The 27948-nt window shown below is 36.5% G+C and overlaps 4 protein-coding genes across 5 annotated transcripts; 3 read left to right on the forward strand and 1 right to left on the reverse strand.

The window, feature by feature from the left end:
* The first annotated feature begins 1682 nt into the window (after nucleotides 1–1682).
* On the forward strand, nucleotides 1683–6522 carry LOC145905726 (putative methyltransferase-like protein 24). Of its 2 annotated transcripts, none has more exons than XM_082992999.1 (7): nucleotides 1683–1851; nucleotides 2179–2286; nucleotides 3694–3782; nucleotides 3843–4059; nucleotides 4405–4518; nucleotides 4789–4883; nucleotides 4957–6522. In XM_082992999.1, the coding sequence occupies exons 1-7, from the start codon at nucleotides 1758–1760 to the stop codon at nucleotides 5269–5271; spliced, it is 1032 nt and encodes a 343-aa protein (XP_082849125.1). In that variant the 5' UTR covers nucleotides 1683–1757; the 3' UTR covers nucleotides 5272–6522. The 2 variants fall into 2 exon arrangements, with proteins under 2 accessions (XP_082849125.1, XP_082849126.1); XM_082993000.1 differs by having other exon boundaries at nucleotides 2182–2286.
* A 4088-nt stretch (nucleotides 6523–10610) lies between these two features.
* On the reverse strand, nucleotides 10611–17144 carry LOC145907123 (uncharacterized). Its single transcript, XM_082994559.1, has 12 exons — nucleotides 17034–17144; nucleotides 14895–15002; nucleotides 14613–14718; nucleotides 14074–14261; nucleotides 13424–13576; nucleotides 12988–13151; nucleotides 12552–12606; nucleotides 12228–12341; nucleotides 11733–11903; nucleotides 11398–11535; nucleotides 11019–11298; nucleotides 10611–10906 (listed from the first exon to the last, which is right to left on the reverse strand). Exons 1-12 carry the CDS (start codon nucleotides 17142–17144, stop codon nucleotides 10611–10613), a joined length of 1884 nt encoding a protein of 627 aa, XP_082850685.1.
* A 4483-nt stretch (nucleotides 17145–21627) lies between these two features.
* LOC145906437 (G-protein coupled receptor GRL101-like) lies at nucleotides 21628–23286 on the forward strand. The gene has a single exon (XM_082993851.1). The coding sequence runs from the start codon at nucleotides 21628–21630 to the stop codon at nucleotides 23239–23241; it is 1614 nt and encodes a 537-aa protein (XP_082849977.1). The 3' UTR covers nucleotides 23242–23286.
* Nucleotides 23287–25188: 1902 nt separating this feature from the next.
* Nucleotides 25189–27760, forward strand: LOC145905729 (B9 domain-containing protein 1-like). The gene is made up of 5 exons (XM_082993003.1): nucleotides 25189–25379; nucleotides 25525–25705; nucleotides 26261–26420; nucleotides 26635–26734; nucleotides 27186–27760. The coding sequence occupies exons 1-5, from the start codon at nucleotides 25311–25313 to the stop codon at nucleotides 27285–27287; spliced, it is 612 nt and encodes a 203-aa protein (XP_082849129.1). The 5' UTR covers nucleotides 25189–25310; the 3' UTR covers nucleotides 27288–27760.
* Nucleotides 27761–27948: the final 188 nt, after the last annotated feature.

Raw genomic sequence — 27948 nt, forward strand, 5'->3', positions numbered from 1 at the left:
GTTTCATTTTTCCTCACTGGTACAATGTTTTCTTTTGTGTCAATTCATATTTTAGTTTCGAAGACATGATGTTACCGCACGTGGATTGTTTATTTTGCAGCGCCTGCACTTTTCCGTCTCCCTCTCACGAGACACTGATGGGCCAATGACCGGCTCCAAAATATCTCCTTTCCTGCTTAGCTTTAGAGCAACACTGGATATAAATCAAGTAAAGGGGAATTCAGGGAACTCCCGCGCTTTTTGTAACACTTAAAGTAAAGTTGTGTGAATTGTCGTGCCGGAACAAGCTTTGTGGTTATTATAAGGTATAACAATTAACAATGATTAGTGTAAGCTGTAATTCTTTTGTGTTAGTTAGTTTTGTGTCTCCCTGTTTATTTAAAGATATTCAAAATCGTAATTGTGCAGGTTTTGTTCGAAAAGACGAGTTTTATAAACTTTGGAAACGCATAGTTTTAGTTGCCATGATGGTTGAGTACCGAAGGCATACCATGAATTTGTGCAAAGCAAACTCAAAATATGACAAGCAAAGTGGAGCCAATAATATGAATTAATCTTATGATTATTGTGACACGGGGCCTGACGGCACTATTGGTTGAGCTTTGCTTGGCCATAGTGTTTCCGCCTTGTTTTCTCCGTAAGGTTGCACCTAGTTTGGTGCCCAACGGATGGCGGTGATTGTATAGTCACCACAAAGTGGAAGTCTTTGCTTGGCCGTTTGGTCAGCAAAGTCGTCTGAAAGTCACACCAGCTGCAATGATGAGAACTGTTAGGTCGAAACAGCGGCCATCTGTCTGCAGATTACACAAATCAAATTATGACGTTAGGTGATTAGGTAGTCCATTCATGTTCGTGAGGGAGTGCAACCACAGCAAAGTCTTATTGTGAATGAAAGTTTGACATTCTTAAACAATGTTTCATTCTGAGCACTAACACAGTTGGTGTTTAAAACTTCACTCTGGTCCTCAATTTTGTAGATTTAGCTTTCCGATATGTAACATAACAGAAATGTGTAAAACCGATATTTTAGTGTGTTATGCAATTATTTCACAGATTTTTAAATGACGAAGCAGCAAACGATTTTTAATGTATTTATCATTCAAAGCAATTTGGAATGAATTTTGTGGGAGGTTAATATTCATAATGCTTGACAAGCCTTAAGACAAGCGTGTCACGCTTTTTCTAAAGCCAGCATCCGTCCCGTCGTCTGACAGAACAACGGGTAATTGAAACCTAATCGTGCTGCCACTGAGAAAACGTTTATTATGTGTAAAAACGAGTGTTGGCAAGCGACTACTTGGAAGCCCTTTCACGACCGCACTACTTTACACGATACCGTGTTTGCGGGATTCTGCAAAATCACCATTTAAACTTATGTGGCGGTGTCTTTGTCAATTGTCCAAATGATTTGTTTTCTGATTGAACACTGAGCCAAAACAAACGATGTTTAGTGCATTTAGAATTCAAAATTTCTTCTTTTGAAGCAAGAATTTAAACAATCAAATGACAGCCTTATCATAGCATGCCCAAACAGAGCAACGGGCAGCCGGAAACTTAATAGCGCACAAAAGAAACACCAAACCGTCTCTTTGTTGGAAGATACATGAGAGTAACCAGGTGATTTTGTAAAGCCAGTGCCTAACGGTTGTGATGTACTTTGCCACACACCCGCTAGAAAAGCTTTAAAATAAAACTTATAATAAGGATAGTTCTTGTAGTCTTTGCTCAGTAAAAGTCTTGAATAGGCAATAGGTAAAATGTCTTTGTTCAGAACAAATTTGAGGCTTTTCTTGGGATTATTGCTTGTTCTGTCGGGGATTATGTGTGTGATTTGGCAATATAACAAAACAGGTGAGATATTTTTTAATTTCTTGGTGGAAAGTGCGAATAAACAAAATTTATACCATTTCGCAATGTCATGATAGGAAAAGGCTTTTAAATGCGAATTAAGAATAACTTATTGGTGATGGTAAAAGCTTAACTTGTATTCATTATATTCATTTTAAAACCCAAAACAACACATGAAATGTGTATGGCTGCCTGTTTGTTGTTGTAGATTTGCTACGCTATTATAAATCTCTCGTTTGAAGCAAAATTGTCAGTTTTAGTAAAAAGTTTCCTACACCGAGGTGAACTTGCCAAGAAATTTGGCAGATTTCTATTCATGCTGTTTTTTAGCAGAGGTAACAGCGTTTGATCCCAGCTACCAACCAAATGCAAAACTGGCCTCCGTTGCCAGCACATTAACAGTGGCAAATGCTTTGTCTCTTCCAGATATAATACAACGTAAGTATTGTTTTTATTAAAGCGAATCGCTTCTACTAGCAGTAGTCTTAACCAGGGATACGTCAGTTTTTTGTAAGGCGTGACCTCTTACTGTGAATGTAGAATGACAACATATCTCATGCGTTCGTCAATGACGAGTACACATTTTTTTGCAAGAATTCGACTTAAATTTTGAGTATGTAAATGAGAATTACATTCAAATTTTTAATTACAATGTTTCAATAATACGCTTAAAACGGTTGTTACGTTGATACTCATATTACATACTCAGTAGCTTAGATCTTGAGTCAAATATCTCTCTGATGTGCATTAACTAAATAATCTCAAATACCATGAACAAAAAGTCCAACACGACTGATTTTAGATTCATTTTTCCTTCTTCTCCCCTGTTCGCTTTGATTGTTTTCTTTTGTTGTCATTCGTACTTACATCCGCCCCTTTGCTCACTTTAATGCACTGAGATTCCTTTTGGCATTCCATCTTAACAATTCCCTTTTCTCTCCCAGCACTTACGTCACTGTTTTTGCTTTTATACTCCACGGCAACTTCGTTAAAGAAACAAAACTCAATTGTTTTCTGTATTTTGATTCAAACTTGACGGGAACACGTAAATGGGGTGTAAAGGAATCGCGACAAAATATGGTTTAGAACCACAGTTCTAAAATCATGTAAATCTTGTATTACTTGCGGTGTGTAGTTTTCTGACAAATCTCAGCTAGTTAGATAGGGATCGAAATTTTAAATTTACCAAATGGCGAAGAGCTTTCCTTGACATACTTAAATTGCATTGAACACGGAAAAATAAAACATTTTGATAATTAAACTAAGAGATAATCATAGTTTTATAACATTTTTGGCGAAACAGCAGCTTAATATGGAGACTGGTTTCTGAGATACAGCTGATCAAAGTTACGTTTTAAAAAAAACGAAAACGAAATCGTGCGAAAGCGAGATTATTGTTGCGTGACGTCATAAAAGGGGTTTTAATTGTATGAGTGCTGGTAGCAAGCCTTATGCGTAGGAATGGAAAACATTATAAAAACAGGTTTAGTATAGTTTTGCATTAAACAGGGCAACACAAAAAGTTTGAAACAAGTCGCCTTGTGTGAAGTCACTGTCGCCACAGCAAAACTGTTTTTTTTTTCGACGCCGCTACTTTTCGTGAAGTTTTCTACATTTTTTAGTTGCCGTAGAACCAAAACACTTTGGAAATATGTTTTTTTGTAAATATACCTTTAGTTTTACACAAAGTTGCCATGGCCGTGTCATACGTACTTTAAGTGTGCATAGCGCAGGGATTTTATAGCTAACAGTAGATTTTAAGCCAAATGTTGCCGTATTCTCTCTTACAAACAACTCGAGAACCGATCACTTTAATTTCGCCATATAATAGTGTTTTCTGTTCAGCTGAAGCCAATTTAAAGTTTGGGATACCGGGGAATTCCCCACCGGAGGAGGAGTTTGAACGTTTGTGGAATTACGTTTATAAAACACAGGTTAATTATTGTCTGTTTTTTAATTTTTAATTCACTAATTTTTTTTGTATCCCTTTACAGTTCCAGTGTCCGAACAAGGAAATAGTTGGAGGCCGCACTGCGAATGATTGGATGTATGGAGACGGAGCTTATCCGTTGTGCAACGAGCCACAGCTTTGGAAGGGAAACACTGCGGATGGTAACCGCTGTTTGGTTTACTCATTCGGCGTGGGGGAGGACTTTAGCTTCGATGACGTAATGGCAAAGAAAGGATGTGAAGTTCACTCGTTTGATCCAAGTAGGTGTTTTTTACACGAAAGTGATATATTTGGATACCAAAATCAAAATTCATGAAACGAACTCGTGTCTATAGCAAGATTTAAAGTTTTTACAACAATTTAGTTTGCATAGTGAGCTGCAGACAAGGCCATTGTTGTGACCTAATACGCCATCAGTACATCTGCCTGCCGTTCATAAAACAACAGTATTGGCTATATTTCCCATGCAATATTTTTCATTTTTTTTTTCATCCAAAATTTTCGTTTTCTCAACAACGAGTATATTGTGAAACATAAGAAACGAAAGAAAAAAATTATATGTCATGTGTTTATCACAACCGTGGTAACAAATATTTATTTTGTAGGTATGGAACTTATTGACGGATTGAAAAGAGATTCTGGAGTCGTGTTTCACAAAATAGGAATCAGTAAACAAGACAATGACCACGGGATTAAAGGATGGAAAATGCGGACTTTACGTATGAAAAACTAACAATAACTGTAGAAAATTAGATGTGGCTGCCACAAAATAAGTGAAAACAAAGCATTTCAAAATCTGATTAAAGCAGGTACTTCGCAAACACCAGTTTGTGCTTGAAACATAAACCAGACCAAACTTCATTGCCAAGTTTGTTGCCACGACATTGTTATACTTTGTTACGGTTTATTAATGTGATATTAATAGACTATAGGTAAACTAAATGCGTAATTATGTTTCATGTGATAATGCTCTAATTGTGTATTGATAGGTTCACTGATAAAGGAACTTGGACACAACGGGCGATATTTGGACTATTTAAAAGTGGACACGGATAGCCCCGAAGGAGCAGGATTTGAAGATGAGGTAATTCTTATCCAGTACTTGTTTCAAAACGATGTGATTGCTTCGCATGTAAAAATTATCTTCAATATTACAGATTATCCAAGAGTTACTCGACACCGGTCTGTATAAATGCGTCAGACAATTCGGCCTTGAAATTCACTTACCAGGACCGATTGTCCACCCCAAGTGGCTGAAACGTTGCAGATTGTTGTACCAGCAGATGTCGCAGTTAAATGAGCGCAAATATCGTTCGTTCTCAATCGAAGACAATATAAAATACGATAAATTTATCAGTAAAAACCCTAATTTCTCTCAAATGGACAAAAAACTAAAAATAGTAAAAGCAGGGGGTGTAATTTTGTGGGAAATAGCATTTGTAAATTTCGATCCCCAGCCTTGCCAAATATGACGTAATCTTCTAGAGTTCATTAAAAAACTTTCCTATCACGTAGAAGTGGTGGCCACAAACCTGCTTAGCTCGAAAATATATCGAATATTATTCGAATTGCTTTAACGATGCAAAATTGTCACCAGTTCCCTTTTATGTAAATTGTTTGAAGTTTTCCTTCGAATCTTTTTTTTTAAATATTATGCAGAGTTCTAAAGATAACGATTTTTTTTCTAAAACGCTACGTCCAATGTTATAATTAAGAAAGTCAAAAGCGGGAAACAGGGTCAATTCTTTTCTGTGCTTTGTGATTGTGTTGACGCGAATAGACATTTGCACGATTTTTTCTTCTTTACGTTTTTTTGCATACAAACTTACGCCAGAATATTAACCATGTGCATCTTTGGCCGGCGATACAAATTTTCAGCTGATGTCCGTCTTGATATCTGTTTAAGGCTTTGAAAAAACCCTTGGCGGTAAAGCGGTAAAAATATTTTTGCCGCGTGGTGTCGCAATAATTATAAAGTTGACATTTTGATTTTGAACGTCAACTTTTTTTTCTCGAAGGTTTTTTTTTATGCAGCCCTAAACGGAAAAGTCTTTTAGTTAATTACAACTAATCTTTACTTGTTCAGTGATCAGCAAAAGCAAACATAGTAAGTGTAAAGCTTTTGTCGGCCAACCGTCTCTAGGGTTCGTAACTGTTGTCTCCTGGTGCACCCTTTTCCTGAAGCAAAACAGTGTCCGCGGGCGCCTTTAAGTTTTTGCGGTCAAGCATGAAATAAATGAAAAAAAATATGCTTCCGTTGGTGCCACGTTGCAATGCTTTTCGTTTGCCATTTAACAAGAATGTTTGTTATTTGACAAAATCTGCTATTTTTTATTAAAGTGCATATGACACGGCCATGACAACTTTGCGTAAAACTAAAGGCACATCTACAACAAACATATATCCAAAGTTTTTCGGTTCTACGTCAACTAAAAAATGTAGAAAACTGCACGAAAAGTAACGGCGACCAAAAATCGTAAACCTTTTGCGCTAAAGAGAAAAGGACATCACATAAGGCGCTTGCGTCGAAAAAATGCATTGTTTAGATAGGAGAAGTCGCCTTTTTTTTTAGTTTGATGTTGTGGCAACTTTACTCAAGCGTTCGGGGCGCGCACTGAAGCGTGTCGATTGCTTTTTTCTGTTGTATGAATTAGTGCTTTTTAAAACGGGTGCTTTGTGAAACTTTCTTTCCTTGGTTAATGTTGTATGTTTCCTAAATGAGACCAGACGTGCGTTGTATTTTTTCATAATTAAATAAAACGACCGGCGTAAAAAATGGGCATCCTACATTTTCCGGCGTAAAAAATGTGTCTAACCATTAGGTGGTGGTGATGACGCCATAATACCAAACAACTCAGTAATGTAGGATATTTACGACATACCCGAAAGCTGCACAGAAAACTAATCAACAAATGATGCTGCTGTGTACATTCACTGTGTATGTACCAAAGAAAAAAATTATATCAGACATCATCGTTAGTTATCGGAATAAACTTAAGATGGCTTGTTATTAACATTTAATTTATGACAATATAACCTAAAGTCCTACATAAAGGGTAAAAAAAACTTTTTGAAAAATCTTCAAATGATAGTATGGAAACAATGAATACCACATGGATTATTGCCTAGACGAAAATTTTCTGATGATTTTGACATCATGAACTACCCCAGGTAATATTGGATCCGATTGTAGCTAAATTCACATCACATCATCCAAAAGGCAAAGAAAACAGTTGCAAAATTCTATAATAGCTAAGGAGTTGTTTTTCTATACAAGGATGGGGATGTTAACAATATTTAATTGCAGAACGTCTTTAAGACAAGAATTTAAGCGATGAACTTTCATCTGTGCTTTGTTATTCCTGTGTCTAAAATGTAATCAATGCGTTTTGTATAACTTTTTCGTGTTTTGTTGTAACAGGTTGTATTTACTAACTTCTCACTGCATCCTTCCTCATATAACATGAAACCTTACCAAAAAGGCGAATTTACTTTTCGTACACTGAATACGGAAGACCAGCTTGTGGTAAATCAAATGGTGAAAAAACATTAACTGCCAAATTTACCCAGGTTGAAAATATTTCAAGTCCAACAATCAGAAGTGGAAGAAATTTACAAAGAAAGAATAAAATCGGCGTTAAAAGACAAAACATCTGCAGGTTGTTTCCATACAGCCTCAGGGAAACTTGCATGCATCACCTTGTGTAAAGTTCTGCGGGAGGAAAGCAAGCTTAACATGTCACTTGATAAAGGTTCAGAAGATCTCCAATCTTGGACCAGGTTTGGGAATTTTATAAAAAAAGATCTGAATGCAAATTTCAATGGTCAAAAAATTTACAATGCAGGAATTGTTTCAGTGAATCCAAAGTTCTGGCGGCTCGGTTTGTTTGGTGAATTATCTGTTTATTGTTACCGTTTAGCTATGGAGTCGGGTTGCGATTATATTGTGGCCGATTTAATGTCATTCTATACTCAAACTGCAGCAAAAAAGCATGGGTATATTGTTTTTCGAGAAGTTCGTTATTCTGAATATGTGGATCCACAAACTGGTCTAAAGCCGATTTTAAAGTTGTCTTCTGTGCATGAATCAGCACAAATGGCTTATATTAAGCTTCCTACTGCAAATAAAAGTTTGTTGTAAATTCTCGTAGCTTCCGCAACTCAAAACTTGAACATTTTACTTGAACAATTTAACATGAGATCCAAACCATAATTCTGATAGTAAGCATGGGCAAGGCAAACGTTTGAAACACTCCACTCTGTTCAGTATCAGTGCTAGTTGTTGACTTATAGCTTTAATTTTCATGTTTAGAATTTAACGCACCAAGCATTTTCCACATCAAATCCTGCCCGAAACAGTTGTCACGCGACTCAATGTGATTACATGCAATTTGTTTGTTTATTTATGCAATGCCACAAGAATGTTGTTTCGAATTTCTTTTTTATCGCCCATGTATTGGTAATTGAGTTTTTTGTCTAAGAAAGAGGAATGTCTATCATCTCTTCCAGTATCATTTCCACTTCAAATGCTGGAAAAAATATAAATGTAATTTACAAATTAATGTACTACCTTGTCAAAAGTCATGTGTTTAACTCCCAAGTACGCTGTTGTCATGTAGGTTGAACAAAACCGTATGAAATAAAACTAGTGAAGCATATGAACCATAGTGGTCGGTGAACTCTGTAGACAGGACACACGATTTTTTACTATGATGTCTCATCAGTGCAGCTTTGGTGCCTTAGTGTCGCCTAGCTGGTTAACTAACCACGCAGAGATCACTTGCAATAAACATAAAAGATACGTTTTACATGCAAGCAATATGTTTCCTTAATTGGGTTGACGAATAAATCCATTATTTTCACTTCAATGCTTAAACGACCACGATAATTTTCTCATTCTTGCAATCGAATCGCAATTCCCCTGCGCATAGGCGGAAGAACTTCGTGATTGTTCTGTAGGCTATCCCAGTGCTGTATATTATCAGTGAAAAATTCTTTGACGGGTGAATATAGAGTCTCAAAACATGTTACATTTTCTTTGAATAGATATCTTAAAAACAATTGTTTCGTAGATGCGAAGACTTGGAGTTAATAACCTTTAATAAGAAGGCCAAAGCAGGGACGCTGAACAGACGTTTAAAACACGAACTGTAATTATCATCAGTAGTTGTACTAACTCACTAATTGCATGGACTGTGACAAACTGACAGGCAGACAGATTCTGGAGAAGTAATTTTTATGACTATCATTTGAGTTTGTGCGACCCAAAAAGTCTAAGGACCCTTGCAATAGATAGCAATAAGTTGTCGAATCTAAACGAACCTCTTTGGTTACTTGTGTCTATATTTGAGTTTTTTATTGTTGGCCACGGTATATCCCACCATGGATTTCCAGTCCACCAACCACCCCAACATCCCTCAGCCGCACATGCAGATGATTCCACTGGATCAATGGAAACTATCATAAAACCCAAAAGAAGCGCGATGGAACTAAAACGATTCATCTAAAGAAAAATTACAGTAAACCATTAATTCTATTGTCCTTTTAGGCGTTGATGCTGCTGCAGTTTTTAAAACATAAGCCGGTTTAGGTTCACTTAGTTAATCACCAAGTTTGTTTCAGTATAATAGTAGTCTATACTCAAGCTGAAATTGCACTGAATGCATACGGATCAAAACTTTCTTACATTTAGTGGCATCAACCTTAATTTCACAAAACCGGTTATGTATTAAAGCGATTAAAAAGTACCTTGATCATCACTGTCTCTTCTCTGAAGCCTGTAAGTCAAAATAAATTATCAGCATATGTTATTATAGTGATCGTACCCCTCTTTGCATCCTGTTCTTACCGCTTTTTCTCAAGGCTTTTTTCCTCGAGGAACTTTCAACCACGTTCGAAACATTGCTGTTCAGATATAAAGCAACTTCTGTTTTGTAAAAATAAAATCCGAGGTATCACCTTCCATACGCAATATTTCATTATTCCCAAAGTACCTTTAGGTTCGAAAGCAAATACAGAAAAAACAAAGGTGAAGTCGACTCCATTGCTATGCGGCTTCACTTTGATTTGGTGATTTAAAAATGGGATTCAGTTATACCGAACAGTGGATTTTAGGGGTATAACAGTGATGGAAATTAAATGGAAAGGTTGTAAACAATTGCAAAGAAACGACACAAGAACGTGACAAAACCGCTATGATTAGCATTAAAGTAAATGTATGTTCTGCCAGCATTGTTACTATTTTGCTAAACATCTACATAGGTTTTTTACACACTTCATTTTGGCAATCTAAATGTTGAAAACTATTCTGGTGAGAAGTTGCTTTCATATACAGGAAAGTGAAGAAGGATGAGCAACGTCGATGATTAAGTTGGGAGTCTTTATCCGTCCGGCAAGTAAAAACAGGCAACCACACTTGGAAAACCTTTAACCCCTTGTACTATTTAGTTGTTTGGAATTATACTTATAAGTATACTGTTGAGTTTTACCCGTAACCTATGACCTTGTGGCACTTACACGCGACAATAATCAACATGCTGTTGTATAAATCTACAAAAGTAACTTTTTTGTTGCTGATTTAGTTGACATGATTATCACCAACATTGATTTTATCAGATATAGACCGTAAATTTTGCGCCTGTAAACTTGCAAAGTCTCATGACGTCACTTTTGCCTCATAATGTTTATTAAAAGACATACGTGGAAATCATATCAATCCGCTAGCGGATATATAAGCTTATATACAGCCTTTGTGGTAAGTACTTGTACATCTGGAAAGTATCGTTATGTCCGTTGTTTCGTGTTGTATGTTTTAAAACCCAATAAACACAGCCAGGAGCATACAGATATGAAGTACGACCAGCACAAATATATAAACGTGCATGGAGACATTGTCCAGTTTTCGTGCTATGTCTTTCCATTTCTCTTGCATGGCTTCAGAGCGTTTGTCGTCTTTGAGTTCGTCGTACTGGCAACGTAGATACTTAGTGGAATCTGCCAGATCTTGTCTCGACGCCTGTATACGTTGACTTGCGCCACGAAGCAAATTTGCATCGGTGTCATTTTCGTCGCCCAGTGCTTCGCCAATCAACTTAAGCAGGTTTTTGTCTATTCATAACAAACCCGTTTCAAAAGTTAATTATTATTAGGACGTGTATTACATTTGTCTTAGTTACGACGACTGTGCAGTACAGCAATCATATATCTGGGCAAAACTTACTTTTTCCGGGTTTAAACTTTAAATCATTTTGTTCCTCTTCCACGTCTTCAAGCTTTTCTGTGTTGAAATTTCTTCTGTATCTGACCCTTGACCCCGTCTGGAATTCATTGTTCCTCATTTCCATTTTCAGCTGATCAAGCGATTTCGTTGTAGCGAATCCTCTATTCACTCTTCCTTTTTCTTGGTCAAGTCCTTCGATTTGAATTGTCCCCAAAGTTTTTGAACGCGCAAAGGATTTGTATTTTTTTAGTATCGGTTTTACTTTGTCAGTGAGTGCCACCTGTAAATGATAATTCGGCATTGAAATGATTATCTCATCATATTACAAAACTGCTTTATATGTCATGTAGGATATTAGGGCAAAGTTATTTATTTAAACCTTTTTCGGTTTGTTAAGTTTTCCTCGTATATCCTCTTCCGTAAGTTTGAAATCCGTTAATTCTGTGTTAAGACCACTCAGGGAAAGACTCGCTCTCACCCAGAAAGGAACGGCATTCATTTTAACGTAATATTCACCCTGTATTAAAACATCATGTTTCTTCCATTTACTAAAAATTTAACTTACGCCTTTATAATACAACAGTCACCAAAAGAAACATTATTCCAGGTATGTATTTAAGTAAAAAGTAATTCAGAAATTATATGGCCTAAAAATTTTAATCAATGTAAAGTATGTAATGTATAGGCGAATTTAAAAGCTAATATTTGGTTTACCTCGTCATTTGGACCACGCATTACTGCTGCACAAGGCATGTGGTGCACGTTAAGAACAAGAACAGTCATTGCAATGTTCAGACCCAACATGGCCATGCACAGGACAAAATAAAGTCCGAGGTAAGGCCCGGTTGATGCTGGAAACATGTCCCCGACGGTTAGCAGGAAAACCTAAACCGCAGTTATATGCTGCCTAATACATCAAAGCAATAATGCATAAAAATAATACATGCGTTATTACGATTTACTGTACAGGCTTACACAATATGTGGCATCAATTCCAGCATATAATGACTTTTGGTGTTGGCCCACGGTACAACAATGAAATAAAAACCGATGTGCTGCTTGCATTAAACAGTAAATGTGGCAAAATGCCAAAAATCCCGCATAAAATAAGATGTGAACTTCAACTATCAATTCCGTTTACGTTCACTACAATCAAGCAGTGTAGACACAAGTGTTTATATCATGAAACTTTGCCATGTAACACCTTACCATAAACGTCAACATGATAGTGATTTGCAATCCAATCCTCTCCCCACTGTCAGGTGGCAGATAGAAACCAAGGAGCGAGATTGTTGTAAGTAAAAGGGCGGGAAACAACATACTCTAAAAACAATAGATTTCCCGATATTGGTGCGTGTGCTCAGCAGGAAATGCTCTAAATTGTCGGTTTAACGTGGATTACAATGGGATGTGTTTGACACTAGGAGCGATGATCCACAGTTTTATAGTGTTAATGAAAACTTGTACCAAGTGGAAAATCACCCTTTTAACTTCTTAAACGGGAAATAGTAAACTTGGTTTGACCACACATACCTGCATGTAGAGAGATGAATTCCGGCGAAGCGTGTAAACGTACTGGACTTCAGACCTAAAACGAGGTAGCTTTTTACATTTTTTGAATAATCACATAAATGTAAGCTGCAGACAAGTGCACACACTGTTTCGACCTGTAAGGTCTCATCAGTGCAGCTGGTTGATCTGTGTTGATTGGTACCTAGTTTGGTACCCAACATATCGACGATTGACTGAAAGGTACCACAAAGTGGAAATCTGTGTGCCTGCTAGTCTACCAGCTAGCATGTGCAACGGTCACGGTGAGACCTTACAGGTCGAAACAGTGTGTACACCTGTCTGCAGCTCTCATTGACTATAATGGCTCTTTTGCGCACACATAAATGTAATTGTCGTAAAATCTGGTTGCGGCACATTAATATTTAATACTTGTGTTGTTTAGAGTTTATGATCTTACCAATGTAGGTCAGAATGACGATTTTCTGCCACCGACTTTACAAGTTTCTGTGGGTTCATGTAAAAGAACTGTTGCTCAATGATCTTATCAACATCGTCATGGTCTTCATGCTCTTCCTCGTCTTCATCCTCGTGGGCTCCAAGCAGAGACTCAAAGCTTTGTGACTAAAATGTAGCACAAAAATTTAAACCTAAAATTTTAAAATAAAAATTAACCAGATTCTGTTGTCCGTGCGTGTTTTTATGGTAAGTTAAGTTTTTGGCAATTTTATGGGATAAAGTTGTCGAGTTTAAAACACAGATGAACACGTGAAATTATCGACACTCCATGAACAGCTGTGCACTTTTTTGCGCTATCAAGAAAGCTGTGATTATTTTTTTTTTTGAAATTTGAAATTTGTATTCTAATATTTCCATATTTTACATGTGATTATCACCATTTTTTTAACTTCGATATCGTCCAAGATCCACTCTCCTGTTTTAACAAAATACAGGGGAATATCTTTCAGCATGTCTTCCTTGGTTCGTTTGGCTTGGATGTCCAGTTTAGAGGTGGGGAATACCCATGAGGTAAACGTCATGTTGCAGACCTAAAGTTTATTAGCTGTGAGTGTGGTGATAATGACGAGGAAAGTATATATGCAAGATTTCCATTACAAATATACAACAATCCCATTTCGTTTCATTTTGTTCAAATTTATGTTCTCAGTAACATTGTAAAACATTAACTTGGCAATTATAAGAATCACAACTATTATGGGTTGGTTTTCTAACGTGGAAAGATCAGATAAATATTAATGAAATGGTTAAAAGCTGTCGACAACCGGGTTGCATTATAAATATATGGTGGAAGAAAGGCAACAGAGGATACATTTTTGTTGAAAAGTGTTTATTTAAAAAAGACTTTTCAGTGGCCAAAACGTTGCCAAAAATAAATATTCCCCAAAAGTCCGATGCTAATTGAAAACAAAGATGTAAGATTTTGAAAAACGTTTTGCCAAACATTTCCCCCCCAACTTGACTTGTTTTATTATTTGGATTTTAGTCCGAGGACGTCGTTTTTTTCAGATAACAGACAGAAGCAAACCTGGTAATCAAAAGGGAAGTATGCGATGTTGACGCTGCATGAAGTTTCGTATGAGGTTGGTTCGAAGTAGTTCACTACACCCTTATGTGTGATGTCAACGTATGGGAGGCGTGGGGTGTAGTCTCTGTTTCCAATCTCTTCGTGACAAACGATATCAGGCATCCATATCATAGTTGCGGGAAGGCGAACTAAAGTGTACAAAACGCAATTATTATTTCGTCTGACAAATTTGAATTCCTAATTGTGTTTTTTTAATGAATATTTGTACACAAGGTAGCAGTACTTGACCGATATAGAGGGCTGAGGTCGCCTAGCAACGAGCTTCGTATAGCGGGGCGATACTGCCTTGTTTGCCAAAGTATGCACTCTGCGGTTTTTTAAATATAGTTTTCTTCGATAGGTATACATTTTATTTTCACATGCAACATTTAACAAGCACTTTCCCTTTGATCTATTTATAAAAGTAAATAATATTCTTTATAAACATTACAGATCAACCGCAAGACAAAGGATGAAACAGTGACGCGATATAAACTTACTACTTATTATTCCATTGTAATCATGAGGATCCCACGACAAATACTGATCAATCCACCTTAATCTCGATCGCAATTTGCTTTTCAATATTTGATCTTTTTCGTTTAAATGTAAAACCTGAGTGATATATTTTCCATTATGGTTTGCCAGGTGTTTTCATTCAGTAGAAAATAACTTACTTGTATGTAGGTAAAATCAACTTCAACCGAAACACTACTTGTGTGATTTCGGACTGGTCGTACCGACTTGTCATATCCGTTCAACAACAGAAGGTCGTGTTTAAGCTTTGCCATGATATTGTTTTGCATTAAAGTTCCATTTACTCCGTCTAAATGAATATCCCCAGCTTGTAATGTTGAATGTCCGTGTTCAGAATTTAATGATCCAGCTTGCTAAAGATGATTAAAAATTTTTTGTAAATTTTTAGCAAATACTGGGCGTTTAATTTGACTTGTTGTAGTTAATTACGTTTTATTGGATGTAAATATTAATTGCCGTTTGGATTTTTTTTTCATTTTAACTCTTTCCACTCCGGACCATTTTCGCTGAACTGGCTCTAGAATCCGAGATTTTTGAGCAAAAATGACAATTTTCAAACACTTCCCATTTCGTGAATATATAAATTAAAGCGGTTACCAGTATCGCAAAAGAAAGGGTAAACCCCCGTGCTGTATCTAGGCAAGTTTCAGCTTGCTGCGAACAGTAGTTCGATAATTTTATGGCTTTCACCAATAGGACCTTTTTCAAATTTTTCCAAACTGGTGAAAATTGCTTGTTTTGGGGTATGGTTGCCAATGAAATACTCACGGCCCAATTGTAAGGTGTAATAGTTAGATTTTTGGTGTGTAACACACCAATGTAATGTAGGGTCAGGGAAAAATTACAATTCTTGTCCAGTGATAGTTGTTTTTATGTAACAGCCCATCGAATTTTCACATTTTTTCTCAAATATGGTGAAAAATCAAAAAAATATTTTTCTGAACTTTGTATATATCTAACTTACTTGTGAGGTTTTTTTGTACACAGGCTTTGTAGTGCTGTAGTATGCATTATGCAAACATCTATTTACAAAAATAAGTCAAAACCTGTTCAAAAATTTCTCAAATTTTCAAAAATGTCTTGTTATACTATTCGCATGTGTTCGTTTCACCATCTATATATTCGAAATACTCACAAGCTTGTTTTTTATTCAAATTAGTTCAAATTTGTACCAAATGGAGTACTACAAGTGTGCTTTTATGGAAAATTTTGACTTCACTGATAGCATGTGTAGTTTTTCCACAAAGACCCTTGCAAATCATGCATTTTTTAGTATTTTTCAAAAAACAACCATGAAGAAATGAAAGAAGAGAAACAGAGTAAAAGAAGACTATACACAATATTCAACCATGTTGTGAAACTTTACATGCAATTGTTTACACATAATGTCACACTGAATATTTGACAACTGTATAAATTGCTTTTGAACTCCTCTGGCTGTAGTCTGAAGTTGCTCGACTGACCTTGTCGAAACCTTTCTTTGAATGGAGAAATTGGATTGCATTTTCAAATGTGTTGTGGTTATGAAGGTTTCTTTGTGATATCCATGTTTATTGTAATGCAAAAAAAGGTATTTGGGTCTGATACTACAACTGGGACCAATTCATGTAACAACATTTTCTTGTGGTTTGGTCTCAGAAATGCCCCCCACTTGCCATACTTTACCTCCAAATGCATTTTGGACCTGTTTTGCCAAAACTGCTTTCTGTTTTTGCACAGTACAAGGTTTTTCTTGATTCATGTACAAGCTGATTAATTACAGGACAATAATATCTAGCCGACTCATTCCTTTTCTACCACAAGAACCATTATCTTGCATTTGCTTCGCAGGCTTTATGACGTCACAGTGGACATTCAACACGCTCGTAATTTTTATGCCGAGGGTTCAAGCGATCTCTATACTTCAGTACCGATCCTATTTTCACTATTACAGCGCGTTGCTGGTCGTATTGCAACCAAAATATGTGAAAACAGTGCAAAAAAACACCCAAAATTTGCAAAAAAATTAGCGTTATATATGTTGACCAAAATTCATCAAAACATTATTATAGACTTTTGTTGACGCAAGGAACTGTTTTTCCATCCTAGTACATTCAAATGAATGTATTTTTGCGCGGCCAAGGCTTACGATTGCGACGCAATGACGATTTCATTTACCGTCTATATATAGACGCTTGGATTCTACGGCATGCGCGAAATCGTCTATATATAGACGCTCGGAGTGGAAAGAGTTAAAATTTCCTTTTTGAAACTTCATTTTAATTTCTTGACCATATTTACAGCATAAAGTTTTGTAGGTTGGTTTATTTATATTTTAAATATAAATGTTAAACGCATAACTTCATCAGAATGAAAGCTTGGCATAAGATAAATTTGGAACTTACCGAAATCGCAGCGAGTCCGACCTTCGATGCAGTTTTCCCGCCACCTTTTCCAGATTCTGTTTCACCAACCAACACCCATACCAAAACCAAACCTCTGATGCAATGACGCATTTTTCACTTCGTCGTTATGGTAAAAAATATAACTGTTCTAACAATTGCAATTTTGGACCAAACAATCTAAACAAATAAAGGTTATGCTTTATGAAATTCACTGAACCTGCAACTACTACGACGCAAACGCAAGTTTCAAAGTACAACTCCCGACAGAAGCCACTGTAATCTTATGCAAGAATTGCTTCAGGTATAAGTGTGGTGTTAAACTTCATTAATATTGATTAGGTTCCCCGCGCATTTTACAAACGTCGTAATTGGGACTAAATGCTTTAGTCATAAATGCAAACCATTTTCCCACGGCATAAAATCTAGTTAACAGCTATCATTACAGACACAAGACAACCACGTATGTACGAAAACATTATGTGGTGAACATTTACATGCCATTGCCTTATTAAGCATGCTATTCATAATTGTATGATATACTCGATCAAATTCGATCTACAGAGATTTCTTCCATGACCGCTATTTAAACTTTGGAATAGAATACTGCTGGAGATACGGTGAACGATCGACAGCATGCCAGATACCTTGAATAAATTGATCCAGAAATTGCACTACACTTTCTGACATCGTTGAAATATGTTAAATAATATTTTGTGTCCGAAACAAATGCTTACCCCTAATTTGCAAACTAGGAAAGGATAAAAATGTTTATATAATGTTGATGAAACAGAGAATAGCCGCAACATGTTCAAAGATTTTCCCGGCCATGTTCATAATCAATAGATTACCAAAGAATATTTACCATCAGGCAAGTGTCAGCAAATTTCGACCACTAAAGAACTTCAAATTTTTTTTTAGTTGAGGTTAATTGCATCTACCTTTGAGGCGATTCCGCCTGCGTACCTCGGGGATTGGAAATGCGAAAATCTATAACCAAGGTCACGTGAGACGTATTGCATAACAACAAAATTATTGAATCAAATTGGAAATATATCGCCATTATATATCGCCACTATCTGTTGTAGTAAAACGGCAACAGGTGGTAAAAAAAACATATTTATGTGGGCGGCTATGCTGGGTTGAAATCCAGGTGTGGTAAAAAAATGGGAATTGATAAACGGAACCACTGGTGAACCTTTGGTATATTTTTTTTATAATCGAGCCCCAGATGCCATAACCAAAAACTGAAAAGTGCACCTTTGGTATGTTTTTTTTTATAATTGAGCCACACATATTGCATAACCGAAGGCAGAAAGTGACTAGGAATAAACTGTAGGTTAACTAGTCAGGTCTTCACGACTTCATATTGTGGTGACTTTTCAGTGACTTTATTGTGCATTTAGGTAATCAACATCACATACAAGACCTGAAAATACACGAAGAACTTGGGTGCGCGTGTGAAAGCACTTTAAAGACCTCCTACATTGTGCAGACTTGCGTGAAATTAGCAGTCAGTGGCGAAACGATCGGTCGATATTAATTTTTATCATTTTATGATTGGCCACAGAGCAAAAAACGATTGTTGCTTACGTAACTTAACGAAAAAAGGTTTGAATTTGAACTAAGTATAAAACGTTTCGGCAAGCATTCAAACGTGGAATAACAAAGCCGTTTGAACAAGTTCTAATAGGTATGATGACCTCATAAAGCAATTTATTGGTAACATGCAGTTACATATGGGCTTTTCTGTTGGTCTTGGAAATGTATTGGTGTTGATATGCATGTTTGAGGTATTTTTGTTGTTTATAAATAAATTATGAAGAGCAACACAACAACGCGAAAGAGTCAGGTAGTTCTCTTTCGTAACGGGAAGTAAAAGCAGCTGCTTTTTTCTTTTGTAAAGACCAATAAGAGATTGATTCGAAATCGATGGCTGCACAAATGAATGACTCGTCTGTAACTAATTACAATATGAATGTTTAATGCCACTTCCAAGGTCATGCGTAGTACGTTCGTCTGTACTCGAGAGCATCTATAATCTGACATTAGGTTGCACAGGCGCGGTGCTACTTGTGCCTATCTGATAACTGCTGTGATTGCCAAAGTTGCAACGACAATCCATTAGTGCGGGTTGCAGAGATTACCGCAAGCTGATCGATAAATACTAAAAGCGTTGGCTCAGGGATCACACTTATCAAAAACGGAGTAATCCAGGCAGTTAAAAATCTGATATTTTTTTCGATGAAGTTTTGCAGTTAACAGTACATTGACAGTTTAGCAAAAACAAGCTTATAATCAAGTACGTTTGATGCCTCACTGTTTTGGTTTATTGAAAAAAGGTTGTACTATGTCAAAAAAAGTTTTGAAGTGATGCCAAAACGTTACCACGGAATAACACCTTAAAATTGCCGCCTAACACAAGGTTGTCAAACTGGCGGTAACCCGTTTTGTAGTCCGCGTCATGGTAGTTGTTTGGTTTTATACTATGAAGTCAGAAATTGACATTGTGAAAAAAGCAACAATATTTTATTTGTTTGTGAAGAAAGGTTGCAACAAACAATATTTAAAAAATTGATTGTATCATTTGTTCTGGCCTGTGTAAAATTTTGGTAAATATTGCTGCCCAAAGCAAGTAAACGTGTTTGACACTTTTGGCCCATCACGTTGTTACTCATCTTGGGATCATTTTAGTTTAAAACTGGGCTGCGTTCATAATGGTTGTTTCAGTTATCATGCAGTTAAATATGAAAGAGATTACCGGACAACTGAAGTATTGCTTAGTTGGACCATGCTTGCGTATTTATCACAGGTCTTTCAGTATTATAGTTTTGCTTTTACAAAGTAACTTGCTGTGCGATTTACAAGTGATCACCTTTGTGATTAAAATTGTAAGCAACCTTTCCAGTGTTCATCGCGCTGCGTAATTGATGGAGATCAACTGCATGATTAGTCATGCACGGTAGTGGCCGGAGAAATAAGTGAGACTTTCTCCTCGGCTTAGTTTCCACAACTGAGTGCACAAACCTACCGTATGAAGCTCAGTTACTAAACTTCTTTGTCACAAAAATCACTTTTTTTGAACCGTGATTGGTTTACCTCAGTTTAAATAGAAGTTTAGGGCTGGAAGAAAGCGGCAAGGTGAAAAGAAGTATAGGAAAATTGTTAGTTTTTGCAGCACATGTGACATAACGGTTATTATTAGGACGTCAATATACTCATACGATTTGTCCTCATATTTATTGACTTTCGATAACTGTTTTGCTACTTTTTTCATAACCTTTGAAAGATTGTAAAACTTGTTATGTTTGACCGTAATGGGACAAAAAATAAAAGGCAACAGTTGTGTGTATCGCAAACTTCAGTGGAGGTGAACCACAATTTCTCAAAGGAAACACTGACGTAAAATACAAGTTTGTGCAGTTGTGCATAAAATTTATATTACGTGTATTACGTGCGAATCGCCGTCTTCTAGTTTATTTTTGCGCATTTCTTTAAAATTCAAATTAAGAGTCAAAGCTTTACAGTTTTTGTAACAAAAGGACATATAATGTATCTTAGGAAAACCGCCTAATGCCGTTACGCAATTGTGATAGCTGCACGTTTTAGGCCTTGGTAAACTTGTTGTTGCTGCCGGTCTCGTATTGCTTTTGGGCAGGTCAAGGACGTAAACATGCCATCAAAAAAGGCGAAAATGTTCTGGCAAGAGTTAACAGAGGAAAACATATTGCTGCTTTAACAGCTTTCCATCTAGTTGAAACATTTAAATTTAAATTAGGGATACGAACTCAGCTGTCACAAGCCCTTGTGTATCATTCAACAATGTTGTGGTCAATTACAAGCGAAGCGTGAAACCGTACGTGAGGGCTTGTGGTGTCTGGTATTGGGGAGGTAGCTCTCATTTAAAGCTTATCTGGTTTAAAGACAGATTGAATCGATTAATGTGAGTAGGCTGCAGCACTGATGAACAGATAATATTATGCTACACCTCTATTAAAAACTGCATTTGTAAAACAATGCAGTTGTAACATTCCTGCAGGCCATTCAGTTACCATATGTCTCTCTCGAATGACTGGAAGATAAAACCCAATTTCTTTGCAAAATTGTCACGGTTTTCGCTTCCACACATCTGAGCTGAACAATTCGCAAAATACAAAGGACGAATTTCCATATGACGTCATAGATAGAGAATTCATTCAGCCGTTTCAGCAGCAGTTTCCTGTGAAGAGTGAAACTGCATCGTATGAAGGTCGTGTTGTGAAAGCTGCAGGTTGATACACAGACACAAATCAAGAGTTTAGGAAACTAAATGTCTAGAACACTCCGCAAATAGGTTTAATATAGTTGTCATCATAATTAGTTTAAGATAAGCAAAGTGGAGCCAATGGTATGAATTGGCCACCACAAATGGAAGTCTTTACTTGGCAGTTTGGTCAGCAAAGTCGTCTGCACTGATGAGACCTTTTAGGCATGACAACTTAGAAAATATATTTTAAAAGTAGTATGCAGCAAATTTCGATTGTAACTGTGCTGTTTTTGGTGAGAATTTGGGTAGGTTTTGTAATATAACAAATTTGTGTTTTTGATCCACAGTGTAATGGCCGTTAGTCATGCGTGGGATGACGCATCTTTGTGTTTCTGGCAAAATATCACATATCGTGTCAGCCCTGGATTTAATTCTGTCTTCAATCGAAGCTCACACAACAACTGGCATGACGGCGTTATAGAAAGGGGGGCATGTAGAGACTACCAGCAACGGGCTAAAATACATTTTCAACAGTTGGATTCGTCGCCTTTGTTGATTTGTGCTGTCGGTGCGAACGACAGGTATGTTAATGTAAGCATCCTTGACAGTGGAGTTTGCTCAGATCGGGACCATGCTTGCCCTGTACCGGACACATTAGCACAAAGCGACCACAACAGTTTCGATGCCCTGGGCCATAAAGCTATAATGCAAGTGATAGTATGGTGTTTTGCAATATCCGCAGTGCTTGGTAATATCGCAGTCATTGCACACTGCGCCCCCTCTTTACTACGGGAATTTCACAAACTTGTCAAAACCGAAAAGGTCCACCGATGGCTTGTTCTCAATCTGGCCGTATCCGATCTACTCATGGGGTTATATATTGTAATGTATGGAATTGCTCACCAGAATCATGATCATGTGTACAGTACGGCGGACCGTTATGATTGGCTCTCGAGTGGCACTTGTTCAGCAATGGGAGTTCTTTCTTTCGTATCCAGTCAGATGTCAGTGTCTATGTTGGTCATTATTACATCATTTCGTCTTCAGAGTGTTGTTTTGCCGTTCCGCGAACACAGTAAGCAGTTTAAGACTGCAGTGGCAGCTACTCTATTGTCATGGAGTGTTTGGATTTTGTACGCTTTGTTGCCACTACTTCCGTTTAAAGCAATACGCGCCATTTTTGATAATTTCGTCAAGGTTGATCCTCTTAAATGCTTCAACCAGGCTGATATGCATTACGACTACTTAGTTGAAGTTATGCGAAAGGTGAACACCTTCATTCATACCAACTGCGGGCCCCAGATCGCCGCTAACTACTCCATATCAAGCGAACCTGACTGGTCAAACCTCTTGAGAGTGGGTAAAGATTTGGAAATATTAGACGCTGAGAGTTCTCCCATTTATTTCGGATATTACAACGAACAAAGTGTATGCACTGCCAAATATTTTGTCACCCACACCAATCGATCGGCGTTTTTTACCCTGACTGTCGTCGTTTTCAATCTTGGTTCATTTCTATTTATTCTTCTTGCATACGCCGCTGTATGGAGACAAACTATGCGACACCGGGTTCCACAGTGCTTATGTTGTGTTTCCACCTGCAACAATGCATCCGACGACACGAACAAAAGACCTACCGACCGACGCAGTCGTGAGAACCGCAATATGCAGATGCGCATCGTCCTTATAATTGCAACTGACTTTATTTGCTGGGTTCCACTTTGTACCATGTCGCTTTATCACTTTATAAAGTCGGCCGAATATTTACCCGACAGCTGCAAATACCATGGTTACATGAACATATGGCAGGGGCGATTTTCTCTTCTTGCTCTCATCCTTTTGCCGATAAACAGCGCCTTAAACCCTTTCATATATTCTTTTCGTTACTGGGGCGTTTTAAAACAACGAATTTATGGGTTTGTTTCCTCACAGACCCAATCCGTTGTTACTGGCGAGAGGGTGTAACTTTTAAGAACAATTAGTAATCATTTCTAGCAATTGTGTTTTAGACTTTGCCAAAATTCGTCATTGTATAACTTCGCATTCGAAATAAAATTTACACTCTTGGGGTTTGTTTTCCTGCAGGGCTTTTAAAGTTTTTGTTAATAAAGTGTAAGCACAGAATTTTGTAGTGAGGACCATTCTACTTCTTGATTCTTGCATATAGTTTAAGCCAGTTTCCTAACTTTTGTGCATCAATTATTTATCTTAAAATGTTTGAACAATATTTCGTGTTTGTACCATAGTGTATATCTAAGGAAATTTCCGAATTCATGCCAAAAAGAAATAAAATTTAAGAAGCTTCTTTGAACATCCACGAATGAATAAACAAAAAACATTTAAGCTTGCAACGTTCTGACAATATTAAAACCACGAAACAGTGCAATGCGATGCCTAATTCGGAAAACCCTGGTTTCGAAGCTGAAGATATATGCCACATTTGTAAAGCTGCGTTAATTTTATTTCAATTATAATTTTACTTTCATTTTGTTCCTTCTCTGCGAAAGAAGTGTTTTTATCTGATGACTTATTGATTGTTTAATCCTCTTAATAACGATTATGTCTTGATCTTTTGCTTTTCCAAGTGCAATTTGAATTATCGTTAAATAATAATTGATGCCATTATCAATATTTCGCCTGATTAACAAAAAAGAAAACCAATGCTGGATTTATAAAAGCCTGTGGTATCTTATTCTAATCGTTATAGGCGTCTCCATCAGCCTATTGTACCAAGAGGGTTCATGCCCATAGTCTAAACACAAACGCAGGGAATTAAGGTCATTTCAAATATTGGGCTCGATTTGCATTTTTGCGTCTCTCTTAATTCGGGATGTATGCTAATCAATAACATTATTTTGCGAAACTATTTTTTAACATTTAATCAAATCGAAAATTGTGCAATGAGAAGTATGGCAACACTACTATATAGCCTACCAAATATATTTATAAAATTATGTTTTATTTCACACATAAAGCCATAATCGACAGGAATGTTCATTGATGATAGTGTACTTCTAAAGGGTTCAGGATCAGCTGTAGAACGCGCCTATTGTTAGTTGATGATCTTACATATGTAGCAAATGGTGTAAAGCCCCCTAAGTCAAAAACCTTCAATAAAATCTTAACGCAGAAGCAATGCATATAGGCTACATCTTTCCATAGCAATCGGTATCTTTCTGGAAATAAGATTTTTTTTGTTGCGCTCCAACTCGTCGAGATTAAGTGACCTTGTTTGGCTTCAATGCCATTGCTGTGATGTCAGTGAATTTTAGCCAATAGCTACGAACACATGTACCGTATTTTACGGACCATAAGGCGCAACTTAAATCCTTTTTTTCCCTCATAAATTGATCGTGCGCCTTATAAGCCGGTGCGCCTAATGTATGGATCAAGTAGTGCTTTATTGCCTACACTCAAAACCAGTACCGATACTATTATAAATAAACCACCGTCTTACACAATAAACTACGGTAAAAGCAACTTATAACTGTGATATTCATATTATTGTGACTTGCTTACATTTATTACGTAACAAGTTTTTGTTTTTTGAGCTTTATACGGTAACCCATACTCCTAAAAATACGTTGCGTTCTATAGCCCGGTGCGCCTTATGTATGAACAAAAAACTAATCAAAGCAATTTATTGACAGTGCGCCTTATAATTGGGTGCGCTTTATGGTCCGTAAAATACGGTACACAAATAATCCCTGTACCTCCGGATATATTGTAACGTTTTTGACATTACCAATCTAAAAAAGCACAGGAATAAATTTACGTTTCAAACAAATAATAAAAGAAATGGTCTATCGAATTGGTCCTAATCAATGGTTTTAAATTTGATTGATTTTATTTTTATGTGCAGTCAATATTAACCAAAAACATTCTACCGCTTCGGAAATTTTGCGCGTGCCAACAACGAATTTTCAAAATGTAAACAACTTTTTTGACCAGACCAGAACAGACCTGTATCTTTCAGTTTTCTGTTGTCAACCGAAAATTGAATTATTTGTTTGCAAAACATTATTGGCGTAATTATGACGGGAATAAATCCAAACCCCGCTGTATTTCTGGTGATGGCCAACGGTCAAATACAGACAGCTGAAGTAAGGCTATGGTCTATAGGCCTATATACTTATACAAAAATAAATGTTGGGGACATTTCCTCACTTTACGGTCCCACAATTTTGACAACTAAATAACAAATTATTTCAAAAGCGATTGGTCTACCTTTAAACAAACTTGTTATAGTTTCCAGATTGTGATGAGCTGTACTGTCGATTCATGTTCGTGCATGGACAAGACTGGGTCGTAACCAGTGGTATTGAGGAAGGAATTTCACAGTTTACCCATAAAAGTCATGATGAAAGACAGCTGTTTGTGTGGAATTTTCCCTTGAATGTAACATACAAGAGCACAAACCCCTATGGCTGTAAGGTTACCAGATTGGAAAGTTTTTTTTTTGCGTGGAGGATTTCGTTTTGGCGATCGTTAATTGCGCAGACGATCGCAACTTATTTTTGTAAATGCATTAGCTTATTATTATTGCGCGGATTATCGGTAAATTTTCACAAAAGTGTGCGGAGGATAAAAGGATAAATCCTTCGTGCACGACATTTTTTCCAATCTGGTAAGGTTACAACCTTTATTCCAGATTGGAAAGTTTGTATTTTGTGTAAAATTGTTTTTTTTTTTTCAGTGACCATTAATTGTGTAGACAACTAACATTTTTTTAATATAACATATTATTTTATGTTTTTTTCAACAAAATTTTGTGAATATAATATGTATATAACATTTTTTAATCTGGCCAGTAATCAAGTTTATCTTATTTGTCCAAGATTTTACATTATAAAATGTTCTGTGACATCATAATTTGAAGTTGCAACTCTAACTGCAAACACATTTTTATGCACTGTAAATTTAGAATACATTTATATACTTTTAAATATTGCTGCAAACAAAAACAAAGCTTGTTTCATTTTAGGGCCCCAACTTGTTATAAGCTGCTATGGCCCTGATGCATTTGGAAGGGAAATTGTAAGAGGATATGGGACTATCCATCTTCCTATTTCCCCAGGAAAACATGAACTTGATGTTCCTATGTATGTCCCAGTATCAACCTCCAGATTCCAGAAATTTACAAGGTATGGTAAATTTGACATAAAAGTATTGGCCATATTTTCATATTGACCTTTCATTAGTGTCAAAGGTCTGAAACAATATTTAAATTAAAAATGTGACAGAATTTACTATTTACCAACAGATAATAGAATTATTTTCTTTAAATAAATGCACAAAAGACTCTATAGAATCAATACAACGAAGAATATAGATTTAGTAAAACTATTTTTAATTCAGTTGGTTCATGGGTAGAAGACCAGAGTTTGTTGACCCCAAGGTGATTTCCCAGGGTGAAGGTCGTGATGTTACTCGTGTGCGATCCCAGGGCCATGTTAAAGTTAGTTCCTGTTTACTTTCAATGTACTGATGATCCAGCATGGTCTAACTTTCTTGTTTGCAATCTTTTTTTTGTTGGTCCGCAAATGGTAACTCAGACTTTTTCTGTCTGAAAACCAAGATATTATTACTAAGAAGCAACGACACAACAGTTTCAAAATACATATGAGTAGTCAAGATTTTCAAACATGACCAATGTGCTAAATGCTGTCCATGACACCCCTTATCAAACAATATCTCGGAAAATAAACTCACAGTTCATGGCCTGTGACAAAATAAATATGGACTGCATCGAAAAAAAAACTTAATACAATCCATATTATCGGATAAAAAAAATTAGAAATTAATTTTAAAAATTTCAATTAAATATCTGCTACTTTATTACCTACCAGACATACATTTCAGCAATTGTTAAAATGTTGTTTCATTAAAAATAATCTGTATTTTTTTAGGTTGTGTTAAACATTGTCACAAGGGATATGAAAAAGTTGGGGTATGACGTTACACCTTCTGATGTAACATCAGTTCCACTTGCAGGCAGCGCTGGAATTTGAAACAATTCTGTTTAACTTGTCCATTGTTGCTGTAAAGCAAATCTATTTCTGAGTTGGATGTTGTCTCAACATGGTAGAACGTTGTATTTTTGTATGTGGTGTTTGTATCTGCTGGAACATCAGGAAATCTATTATTTAGCCTTGTTTTTTCCTCAATAGTTGGCAATCAAAAAGTTGGATAAAATCATAAATTTTCCATGTTCTACTTTTTTTCTGACTTGCTTTTTAAAATAATTTCAATGTTATACATGCTTAAAACGAGTATAAAGTTGGTCACGGCTATTTTACAGTTTATTACTTTTAGATTAGGATTAAACTTGCTGCTTTTTTATACATTTTTAGTTAATGCCTAATATTTCTCTACATCTTTTAATGTGTTTGCCAACTTAAATGGATATATATATATTTTTGTACAAACATTTTTTGTAGAACAATATTTTCTTTATGTTTTTGCAATAAAACAAGAAACATGGTCAAAATTTTTGCTGCAAAATCTGTTCACAACATTCACATTTTTCCACACAGCCACCTACAGTAGAACTCGTTTAATGCGGATACAATTTGTCTGTCCGGATACGATTTATTTATGCGGATTAGCCCAGTATCCGAGTTGTCCGAAGATGTTCGTTTTTAGCCTGACGTGTGGTCAGTGGGATATCGG

This window comes from Ascidia mentula, chromosome 6 (genome assembly GCF_947561715.1).
Source record: "Ascidia mentula chromosome 6, kaAscMent1.1, whole genome shotgun sequence".
NCBI lineage: Eukaryota > Metazoa > Chordata > Ascidiacea > Phlebobranchia > Ascidiidae > Ascidia > Ascidia mentula.